The sequence below is a fragment of the Monomorium pharaonis genome, chromosome 7, assembly GCF_013373865.1.
Source record: "Monomorium pharaonis isolate MP-MQ-018 chromosome 7, ASM1337386v2, whole genome shotgun sequence".
Classification (NCBI taxonomy): domain Eukaryota; kingdom Metazoa; phylum Arthropoda; class Insecta; order Hymenoptera; family Formicidae; genus Monomorium; species Monomorium pharaonis.
The window spans coordinates 10,175,507-10,187,187 of NC_050473.1; the positions used below are offsets into that span (position 1 = coordinate 10,175,507).

The 11,681-nt window shown below is 31.6% G+C and overlaps 3 protein-coding genes across 5 annotated transcripts; 1 reads left to right on the plus strand and 2 right to left on the minus strand.

The window, feature by feature from the left end:
- Window positions 1–75: 75 nt before the first annotated feature.
- LOC105840663 (dihydrolipoyllysine-residue succinyltransferase component of 2-oxoglutarate dehydrogenase complex, mitochondrial) lies at window positions 76–4,367 on the minus strand. Of its 3 annotated transcripts, XM_036289694.1 has the most exons (5): window positions 2,665–4,367; window positions 2,447–2,548; window positions 2,195–2,371; window positions 1,602–2,040; window positions 76–1,113 (listed from the first exon to the last, which is right to left on the minus strand). In XM_036289694.1, the coding sequence occupies exons 3-5, from the start codon at window positions 2,284–2,286 to the stop codon at window positions 946–948; spliced, it is 699 nt and encodes a 232-aa protein (XP_036145587.1). In that variant the 5' UTR covers window positions 2,287–2,371; window positions 2,447–2,548; window positions 2,665–4,367; the 3' UTR covers window positions 76–945. The 3 variants fall into 3 exon arrangements, 2 of the variants coding, with proteins under 2 accessions (XP_036145587.1, XP_036145586.1); XM_036289693.1 differs by having other exon boundaries at window positions 2,195–4,367; XR_004964090.1 differs by lacking the exon at window positions 1,602–2,040 and having other exon boundaries at window positions 2,195–4,367.
- A 3,423-nt stretch (window positions 4,368–7,790) lies between these two features.
- LOC105835736 (histidine triad nucleotide-binding protein 3) lies at window positions 7,791–8,941 on the plus strand. The gene is made up of 4 exons (XM_012679263.3): window positions 7,791–8,013; window positions 8,156–8,273; window positions 8,513–8,706; window positions 8,775–8,941. The coding sequence occupies exons 1-4, from the start codon at window positions 7,939–7,941 to the stop codon at window positions 8,814–8,816; spliced, it is 429 nt and encodes a 142-aa protein (XP_012534717.1). The 5' UTR covers window positions 7,791–7,938; the 3' UTR covers window positions 8,817–8,941.
- Window positions 8,935–11,591, minus strand: LOC105835735 (mitochondrial enolase superfamily member 1). Its single transcript, XM_012679262.3, has 6 exons — window positions 11,209–11,591; window positions 10,825–10,930; window positions 10,507–10,622; window positions 10,281–10,435; window positions 9,613–10,196; window positions 8,935–9,399 (listed from the first exon to the last, which is right to left on the minus strand). The coding sequence occupies exons 1-6, from the start codon at window positions 11,305–11,307 to the stop codon at window positions 9,101–9,103; spliced, it is 1,359 nt and encodes a 452-aa protein (XP_012534716.1). The 5' UTR covers window positions 11,308–11,591; the 3' UTR covers window positions 8,935–9,100.
- Window positions 11,592–11,681: the final 90 nt, after the last annotated feature.

The window sequence follows — 11,681 nt, forward strand, 5'->3', positions numbered from 1 at the left end:
AATTTCAAATATTATCACGGAGCTTCTGATTAAATAAAAAATAATTTTTTTAATTAATAAAGAAATAATTTAACGTTTCATTTATATAATATTTTATTTGATGAGCATGGTGTTTGTACAAATCTCTATACATTTCTGAGGCTATAATCCTTCTTGAATCTCGGTAATTTAAGCGACAAATATTTTGTAATTATGCTATAAATTTGAAAGATCTAACGCGCTAAGCAATTTATATAATCTGACGGACAAATGCTTGCCTATTTTTTACGCGTTTTTGCTGCTCGAATCTATACTCGAAATTCGTCAGCATTTTAAGTGGCAAAAACTGTTGTTATTCTGCTGCAAATGTGCGTGAAAAGTCTAGCGCGATTTGCTATTATTTTTTTGTCGAACAGATGCTTTCACGTTTTTTTCGCATTTCTGTGATTCAGATCTACAAGGCAAAAACAACAATTTACGCGACATACACTTATGGAATTTTGCTGTCAATATGATTAAAGAGTGTAGCACACTTGACTGCTCTTTTTCTGACGGGCAAATGCTTGCACGTTCTTTTCGCGTTTCTGCCGCTCGAATTTGTACTCGAAACTCAGCATTTTACGTGACAAAAACTGTTGTTACTCTGCTGCAAATGTGCATGAAGGGTTTAGCGTGATTTGCTATTATTTTTCTGTCGAGCAGATACTTCAATGTTGTTTTCACACTTCTGCTGTACGTCTACTTTTAACACATTGTATCAAATTTCATAGTAGCTTCTTATAGCAGACTGCTGCAATAGTACAGTAAGTACTCGTTTCATAAGAGATATTATGCACCTCTGTCGCAATTTTGGATTGTTTTCTTGCGCACATCTTTGGGACGTATCTGAGCTATCAGATTGTGTTACCAGGGTCATTACTTTCCGGGTGATACGCCGTGGTCTGTATTTTCTCTATTTTTAATAATTTACAAGTGTTCTTGAACATTTCGCTTGTGAAGTTGGTTCCCTGGTTTGTTAGAATTTTCTCGGAATATTCCATACTCCACTACTATTTTTGTTACGAAGGCTTCTGCTACTGTACTTGCTTCTTGATTTTCTACAGGTATAGCCTTAGTAAATTTAGTAAGGTGGTCCTGGAAAGTTAAAATATATTTGTTTCTATTAGTAGTTACCGGCAGTGTTTCCGAGTTTCCAAACTCTCGCGTTCTTGCTCATTCACGATGTATCGTTAACGCGCGCCGATAAATATATCCTAAATGTCTGTTATGATGACTGTGGGATTCTCCACAAAGTCTTTAACTTTTTTTAAAAATAATGCAGCTTCATATTCTGCAATTAGCCGATAATCATACGTCAAAGTAACGTACATCATCGGGCGTACGACAACTTGGAAATACGAACGTTTGTTAAGGACTTTAATTACACAACAATTTACATTAAAAGATTTAACAATGAAAGATTTAATAGATTAAGAACCGGTCTTCGGATAAAATATATATTAAAATTTAGTTTCTATTAGGTAATTTACCACATAGTTTATTCAAAGATGGAACAATTAGCCCGAAAAGTTTAAATTAAAATCTTAAAAAATTGTTTAAAGGTTTAATACGAATTTTTTTACCTTTTTATAGTCAACAACAAGTCTTTTAATGACGCCATGCGTCCCAAGACAAGCGCTTTGTGTCGGATTGACTATACGGGTACTTAATAGCGATTCGCTATTGAATATCGTAAAGGTACCTCCGTTTCTATTTTTTTTTTTTTTTGAAATTTTGTTATTTTCCATCTTTGTTTTAAAATTCGCCAAAGCGACTTCAATATCATATAGTGTTTTGTTTTCGGCACTATAGATTACCGGTATCGCAAGTTTTTTTGGCGTGGCGATCGCCACGCCAATGTCTACATAGTTCCGATAGATAATTTTGTTATTCTTTATTTCGGCATTGATTATTGGCCTATTCTTTATGGCGTTTACACTAGCCATGACAAATAGGCTAGTAATGCCTAGTGTGAGTTTTTTAAAAACTCCTTGATGAGTTTTTTGAAATTTAAAAATATAACTGCAAATTAATAATGCACGTTAAGTAATTAAAAAAAACATAAAAGTACATTGTATGCATATCTTGGTATAGATAAAGTCTTTATAATTAAATTAAAGTATACATACATTGTATAAAAATTTGAAATAAATACTAAAATAATTCTTGAAATTACCTCATATCAATTTCATTGACCGTAGTCAATAAAATTTTTGCATTGGTTGTCTCTTTTAAATTTTGCGTAACGTGTTGGTGCGCGCGGCTCATTTTTTGTTGTTTTTTTTTTCTTGTGCCCTCGGGCACACAATTAATTGGGGGAATTTCCCCCAAAATACTTCTTGAAAATTGTAATCTGTAAAAAAGTTAAAACTCTTGGTTAACGCAATGCACACGTAACAATATCATACAAAAAAAAACAAGAAGTTACCGGCAGTGGTCCCACTATGTCTAATGCACATTTTTCGAAGGGCCTCTCAGGAGTGTCTGTGATAGTTAGAGGCATTGTTGTTCTTTGGCTTAGTTTATTTTTCTGGCAAAATTCACATTTACTAATATATTCTTCTATAACTCTAGTTATTCCTCGCCAGTTATGCATTAATCTAATTCTATTAAGGGTACGTGCGAATAATTCTTGAAATTAATTACCTTATGTCGATTTCGTTGATCGTAGTCAACTGGTGTCCCTCCATCGTCATGATATTCAAATGGTATTTATCATTTTTCCTCTTCTGTATACTCTCTCGTCGCTTCTTCTCTCTCTCTTCTGTTGGCGTAATTGCATTGACACTCGCGCTATCCGTAACTGGATACCGGCTCAGAGCATCGGCATTGACATTGCCTTTGCCTGCTCGATGCACGGTTTCGTAATCATACTTCTCGAGTTTCAACCTCGTATCCTTGACAGTACTAGTTTTGTTTTCAATCTTTTTTCAAAACTTAAAAAATTGTTTAAAGGTTTAATACGAATTTCTTTACCTTTCTGTTGATAACAACAAGTCTTTTAATGACGCCATGCGTCCCAAGACAAGCGCTTTGTGTCGGATTGACTATACGGGTACTTAATAGCGATTTGCTGTTGAATATGATAAAAGTACCTCCATTTGTATCTTTTATTGTAATTTTGTTGTTTTCAATCTTTTTTGTAAAATTCGCCAAAGCGATTTCAATCTCAAATAATGTTCTTTTTTCGGCACTGTGTATTATTGGCACCACAAGTTTTTTTGGCGTGGCGATCGCCACGCCAATGTCTATATAATTTCGATAGACAATTTTTTCATTTTTGATTTCGGCATTCATTATTGGCCGATTTTTGATGGCATCTAGCCATGACAATTATGCTAGTAGTGCCTAGTGTAAATCTAAATTTTTCCTTAAAAGCTTTTTGATGGGTTTTTTGGAACTTATAAACGTTACTCATGTCAATTTCGTTGACTCATCTTTATTCGTTCCTTTGTTCGTGTTCCGATTATCTCTTGTGCCGTATGGGTTACATTAAACTAATAATATATTATTAATTAATTCAAGAATAAAGTCGTGCCCTTCGGGGCACTTCGAGGTCCGTCCTCCGTCAGGAACCCTTCGCACCGCTGGTCACTTATTATTAGCTGCACTCTGCTTGCTCGAGAGCGCGCTCTCTGGGACTGGGATTTAAATAAGGCACTCTCGACGTGGATAATATGTACACTTTATTTCACTACTTAACTTCACTCGATGGATTACTTTTACAGCAGTGTTACGTGACAGAATAACGCGACAGATTGATTATGACTGAGTCCGTCTTGTATTCGATCGCTTTCTTTTTATTCCAGCTTTCTAGGTTAGCGAGCATCCTTGCCGATCAGCATTCCTGATATTCGGCAAGGTTGTTGCGTCTGAATTCTGCTTATCCTATTTTAATTATGTAGGTAATTATGTTAGTGTGCTTATTTTTAATTGTCACGTTCGGCGTTGCGCAATTTTCTTACTCTGTTCCCAATGAACACGCTGTGAGCATTTACGGAACATTTATAAAACATATTGCACATAAATGTTACAGACTAGCACAACGAACTAATAATGTGACAAGTATGTCATTGACGTAACGAGACTATATCTGTTACGTATGCCTGTGTTGTCACTTTTTCGTTGTATAGTTACGTAACATTTACATAATTTTGTTGACGTCAATAAGCCAAATGTTAATGTTTCGTAAATGTGATGTTACTATTGTAATGTTATTGCGCCATCATGTTTAATACATAACAATTACGTAATTTTGATAACGTCAATGAGCGTAACATAAAAATTTCGTAAATGCAGCATAAATGTAATAATGTTATTGTGACATCATGTTTAATACATAACAATTACGTAATTTTGATGACGTCAATGAGCGTAATATAAAAATTTTGTAAATGCAGCATAAATGTGATAATGTTATTGTGACATCATGTTTAATACATAACAATTATGTAATTTTGATGACTTCAATGAGCTCAACATAAAAGTTTTGTTAATGTAGCATAAATGTGATAATGTTATTACGACATCATATATCTTTAACACCTTCCGTGCCACGTGAATCACTGTAATCCATTCTGGACTTCCCACTGTTACTGTTATTACTTATTAATTATTTACTAAGCATAAGAAGAAATATAATTTTATTAAATAAAAATAAAAATAATAATTTGTTAAATAATAAATAATTTACAATTATGCGGAAATTTTGATTATAGCCTCTTGTAATTATTATATCTTTTTAGTTTACATACTGCATTTAGTAAAATAGTAGTTAGTATGTACGCAATCTATTAAAATCAATAACATTCTACTTGAACCAGGTAAAATCTATTTACATATCAGCCGATTAGAACTTATTCTATATCATATAAATTTAAAAAGTATGTAGTTCGCGGATTGCCGCTAGGCGACGCACGCGGCATCTTTCTCCTAATGCAATTTATACTCCAAAGGCTACATAAACAGACCACCCACGGTGACAGAAACCGGATCAATCTATGTTATCATAGTGAGCTTTCGGGGCATATGTATTTTTTATTACGTCTTAAAGACACATCTTAGCTGTTATGGCTAAATTTTAGCTTCGGTAAGAAATCCTTTTTAAGAAAAATAAAGTAAAAATGACATAATAGTTACAAGAAGAATCTTTCTGGTACGTAATTTTATACGAGCATTTTACGTTAATTTATAAGTGAAAGTCAGCTTATACGTAAAAGTAACGTTATTTTATACGTAAATGTAACTTCATATACGTAAAAGTAATGTTATTTTATACGAAACCATTATGTGTATGTTCCCTCTCTCTTTTTCCGATTTTGTTGCCCAGAATATGCTGACATTTTGACCAAATTGTAACTGGAAAATGACGTAACTGTTACGAGAACAGTGGAACATTGTTCCATAATGATCACATAAATGTTAGGAATCAGTGTTTACTGGGTTACATCTTACAGTTTGCCAAATGCTTATCCGCGGCCTACATTATTCGGTTACGAGGTCGAATGGGCAAATCCGGCCCGTAACAAAAGATAAGAGAAATATATATTTCTCTTGTTATCTTATTATGTTATCTTGTTATCTTATTATTAAGATTATAATTATATTATTAATTCATTCAAGAATAAAGATAACAAGAAAAATATATATTTCTCTTGTTATATTATTATGTTATCTTGTTATCTTGTTTATCTTATTTATATTTTAATATGCATATATGCAGTTTTATGCAGATTGTTTTTATAAACAAATTATAGCTACATTTATAATAAATTTCTTTATAACCTTTAATCGTTTTCCTTAGTTTCTTTTTCTTCGACAATCTTATTTTTGTATTGATTGCCTTCTGGATAAATATAAAACGTAGGATGCAGGATGCCAGCTGGAAAAGCTAAGACATCACATTATTTAAAATCGTACATAATCAAATTAAATTAGTATTATTAACATGCAACATTTCTAACATTAACACCACGTGTGTTAATTAGAAAAGTTATTTCAAAATTAATTAGAAAATCAATTAAGACACTTACTGACTGAGATGATTGGTTAATGAACTGGTAAAATAAATAAATTTACATTCTCTTTTTTCAAGTTTACACTCTTTTAGTTAATATCTTCGGTGGCATCATGAGGTGCAACATTATAACAGATGGAATCATCGCCGCAACCAAGGAACTAAGTTTAAAAGTTCCCGTCGTCGTCAGATTGCAGGTACAGTAATCGATGCGCAAATAATTATGATTATGATTAGTGTTCTTAATTTTCAAGAAAAATAAAATAGAAGAAAGTGTTTTTCCCTCAGTTGTGATAGTAAGATAGTATTCCTAATTTTTCTTAAAATGTGAAAAAATCGAGTTTTTCTTTTTTCTGAGAAATATGGAAAAATGTGACTATGATAATTATCTTATTGTGGACCTTATTGATATTATTTACTTATTAGTTCTTTTATATTAATATTAATATTATAATATTAATAACAATAATTTTAAAAAGCTAGAAAAATACAGCAAGAAAAACTAAAAACCATTATTTTCTTAAAAAAATTTTTGAAAATTTTTTTGCTCTAAGAACAAGTTACAAATTTATATATATATATATATAGAATTATGCAAAGATTCTGTTTTTTGCTTTCCAGGGTATTAATGTCGACGAAGCCAAGTCTCTGATCGCAAATGCGGGTTTAACAATATTTACCAATCAATGATCTCGATGAGGCTGTGTGGTAAAATTGTCGACCATTATTAAATTAGCTAAATCCATAAATCTCAGTGCGAGATACCTCCAATTTCATAAGTAGCAAAAAAGAAAATATAATGATTATAATTGGTAATATGTTATTAAGAAATACTCGCTCAAAAATACAGGATGTTTCAGTAATGATGGCAGTTACTTTTGGAAAATCCTAACCCATGGCAGTTATCCTCAAATAATTTGGAATAAAATAAGACCATTTGCATATAATATACAGTTGTATTACGTAAAACATACCTCGAATCGTGTAATTTTATTCAGTAAACACAATTACAAATCAATTCATAATTGAAATAAACTGTCACCTTCGGCATTAAAATCGAGTTAAAAATGACGAAACATAAAGAAAAAATTATTCAACAAAAATAAATAATTTTTAAAAAAACCTGTATTTTGAAAAACAAAACATAGTAGCAATTCTCCCGGTACTTTATGTATATAGATATATCTGTATATTTTTTCTCTTGTATAATCTCTGTCCATATATGCAAGATGTGCCACACTTATCATGGAGATCATTTAGAGACGAAAATTGTAATACCAAAATTGTCGAGGAGTAATTTCCAATAGCTTTAATTAAATAATGGTTTAAAGTTGGCAAATCAAACTATCCGAAATCCACGCGCTTAAGTATTATATGGCACATCGCATAGTAATAAAGTTATGTTCATAAATATTTTTTCTATCAATTTTGCATACATCTTTACTGTGAACGCGCAAATTTCGAACAACTAATTTAAATCTTTCTCATTTAAAAACTCTTGTAACGTCGACTCTTTAATATTTAGAATTTTTATTTTGAAATGGTCTGAGATCATAGATCTACCAATGAATATTATAATAAGTCAAATATCTTGTTTATAGGAAAAGTAATAAAAATTATGAAAAATAGTTAGAAAAAATACTTTTATTTTATACATTTTTATAAAAAAATTAAATTGCGACACTGTAAAGCATTTTATATATAATTACAAATACAATTTACAACTTTTTGTTACCGTCTATCGATAAACGAATGTTTCTCGAAAAGCAATTAAATTAGAGTGACCTATCTTGAGATAGGAAACTGTCTGAAAACGGTGTACAGTTCAAAAGTGATAGTCCAATACTGTCAAAAGAAGTTATTAGTGTTGTCACTCGATATCATTGGGGTTAACATAAATTTCAATGACTCAACAGTTAGCAAATTGTATCTTTTGCAAAATTATTAGGAATGAGGAGCCTGGCGAGAAAATTTACGAGGTACAAGTTAACCTCAAATGAATTATTTACTTACACTCATATATATTTTAAATTGACAGTTAAATAGAATGTACATATCAGCATAAATTTAGTATAAAAATATATAAATGTATATAAACCTTACGTATATTTTTATTACTAGGACGATGACGTTACGTGTATTAAAGACATTAATCCAGCGTCCACCCATCATTATTTGATATTACCGAATAAACATATACGCAATGCGAAAACACTTAAGCCTGAAGATTCTGACCTTTGTAGGTATCATAACTTAATTTTTATTAATATATTTATGGATCAACTTTTTGACTAAATAATGCATAAATTTGCAATTTATTTGTTACTGTTACTTATTGATTAATAGAGTATTTATCAAGTAGTTTGATTCAAAAAATTTTTCTTTCTCTTGTCATAAAGAATACATATATTTTAAATTTAATAATTGATTGTTTATTTTTCTATGCTTAATCATTCTTTGATTACGTCTGAATTTTAGTGGACAAAATTATTGCTACGGTAGACATTATTTCTGAAAAGCTAAATCTTGATCCTGCATCTATACGAACAGGATTCCATTGGCCGCCGTTTAATACTGTTGATCATTTACACTTACACGTTATTTCGCCAGTAGAAAAAATGAATGCTATGAGAAAGTTCATGTTTAATCCCAGTACATTTTGGTTTGTGAGTGTAAGTATAGATAGAGTATTACAAAGCTTGTAAAAGATAATCCATTATATTATTATTTTTTTTTACAGGCAGATTATGTGAAATCTCGTCTGGAAACCTGTAAATTATAAAATATTATTATAACCTTACTTGTCACTCGTCTTACCAGCAACAAGATGAAAAACTTGTATGATTTGCTCAATGGAGCACCTGATGCGGTTGCGGATGTAAATATATTTATTGCGGAAATGGCAAAGATTATTGTTTATTGAAAATTAAGTAAGATGTTACATTTTATTTATATATATATATATTAAATATAATTTATATTTTAATATGCATATATGCAGTTTTATGCAGATTGTTTTCATAAACGAATTATAGCTAACTTTTATAAGAAATTTCTTTATAATCTTTAATCGCTTTCCTCGGTTTCTTTTTCTTCGACAATCTTATTTTTCCATCGAGTGCCTTCTGGATAAACATATTCTCTGATGCTCTCTTCCTTAAGTTTAGTCGAGTATCCGGGATGCATGGGTGGCATGTAACATGCATTCCTGATGCAAACAGGATCCATAAAGTGTTCATGCTGTTGATCCACAAATTCTATTATACGATTTTCGGTGGTCTGACTCAAGCAAATGTAATCCCACATTTGAAGATGCTGAACCATCTCGCATAAGCCTATTCCACCAGCATGTGGGCAAACTGGTACTGTAAATAAAAAAAATTTTCACTTTATACATTCTGTTTTCCTTCAAATTTATTATAATTTTTATATATATATTCGTGTGTCAATAATTGTCAAATTTTTGAAATATTGTAAAAAAACTAGTATAAAGACTTAAAAATTATTGACACACACACACACACACACAGAAAGAAAGAGACTATTAGTAGAAGATTTAGATTATACTGATAGTATACTTTTAGTTATGTATGCCATTAGGTATACAGCCAAAATCTCGTTAATCCCACCAATCCTTGCCGAATCGACTTGACAATAACTAATTGCGTGGGATTTCAGGAATTGCTTGAACATAACGCGATTTGCACACATCTCGCCGGTGGCCACCCCGATACCATGCGGTCTTAACTTGCTGAGTATCTCGGCATGTCCATAAATATCGTCGGGAGAGGTCGGTTCTTCTATCCAAGTGGGTTCGAATTTTGCCAGCTTCTCCATCCACTCGATTGCTTCATTCACATCCCAGACCTGGTTCGCGTCCAGCATTAATTTGTTCTTGTAGCCTATTACTCTGCGTATCGCCTCGCATCTCCTAATGTCATCCTGCAGATTCTGGCCCACTTTGATCTTGAACGCCGTGTAACCGAGGTTCAAGAACTTCTCGCAGAGATCCTCAAGCTGTCGATCACTGTAACCTAGCCACCCGACCTGTGTGGTGTACGCAGGATATCCATTCTCCAGCAGTTTCTTCTCTTGCTCTTGCCTAAGTTCCTGTTTATCCTCGAGTATTCTTCTCGCGGTTTGCTCGTTCACTACGTCTGTACTGCATAGAAAATGTATACACAGAATTCTGTCGTAATAAGCATAAACGTAACTCTGTGCTTTAGTTTAGAAAGTTGCAGCTTACATGTATCTGAAATCTATAACGGAAACAAGTTCGTCTGGTGACATGTCTGAAAGAAGCTTCCAAACAGGTTTGCCCTCGATACGCGCCCACAAGTCCCACAATGCGTTTGTAATAGCTGCTGTAGCTAGATGTATTACGCCTTTCTCTGGTCCGACCTAAAATGTCCAAATTATATTTTGGTAATCGTCATATTGTAGTTATTACGTAACTCTTTATTATACGTTACCCATCTTAATTGCGAGTCACTCGTTAAACGTCTCCAGAACGTCCCAAAATTACTGTAGATCCATTTTAATTTTCGATACAATACGATGCAGCCTAAAGACTTGCATGCTTGCGCAACTATAAAAATTATTATTGAAATAATGAATCTAAACAGAGTTGGGAATATTACTTTATAAAACATTATTGTTATCATTACAGATAAAAAATAAGTGTTTTTAACTAAAAAAAATAAATGAATAACGATAATGGCATTACAAACGCATTATTTCCCAATTCTGAATCTAAAGTGTCATTAATACATATTAATTTACTGATATACCAATTTCAGTTCCTCTTCCCAGGGTAAACGTAAGACCATATCCTTCATATTCTTTTTTATTGGTTTTAATTGTTACATATACGCAAGAATAATCGGGATCAGTATGCTGTTACAAATAAAGCACAATATTAAATATCTTGTATAACGATTAAGCATATGAGCTTAATAATCGTTTTAAAAGGATTAATATGTACTTAGATTGCAATTTAAAGTGTTAGCTGTGTTGTCATGAGTAGAAATATTAATGTATTTAGTTTATTATATTTATTGTTAAATTTACGTATATTAATAAATTCGTGTTATCAATTTATTAGAATATATAAATAGATGTATTAATAATAAATAATGAGAATTTTATTACGCAAATTCTCTAATAATGCATACCATTGCATCGCTCCCATCGCGATTTAACGATGTCGGAAATCTTATATCTTTCACATCGACAGCGATGATTTTGATGTTTTTCATATTGGCAATGTTCATTTTTTTAAACGGCAATGAACGCTTCTAAGACAACTTCTGAAACTAACTGAACAAAATCTTCGGTACGTTATGTCCTAAATACAAAAATATCACTTGCCTCTTATCGTCTTACGTAAATATTTGTGTCATAAGTTTTATCGCTTTGCGTGATATCAAAATATCAACAATATTTGCCTGAAAATAATTATGAAAGTCATTTTCCCGAAGAGCTCTGTTCTATAATTATATTATTGAAATGCGGATATTTAAATAACAAACACATAAATATTAAATATTAATATACAATATAATTTTTGAACGTTCCTTAACGTAAGCTATTTTTTATTTCGTTTTTTTAAATATTTACTTAATTGAAAACCAAAATATCTTTCTTT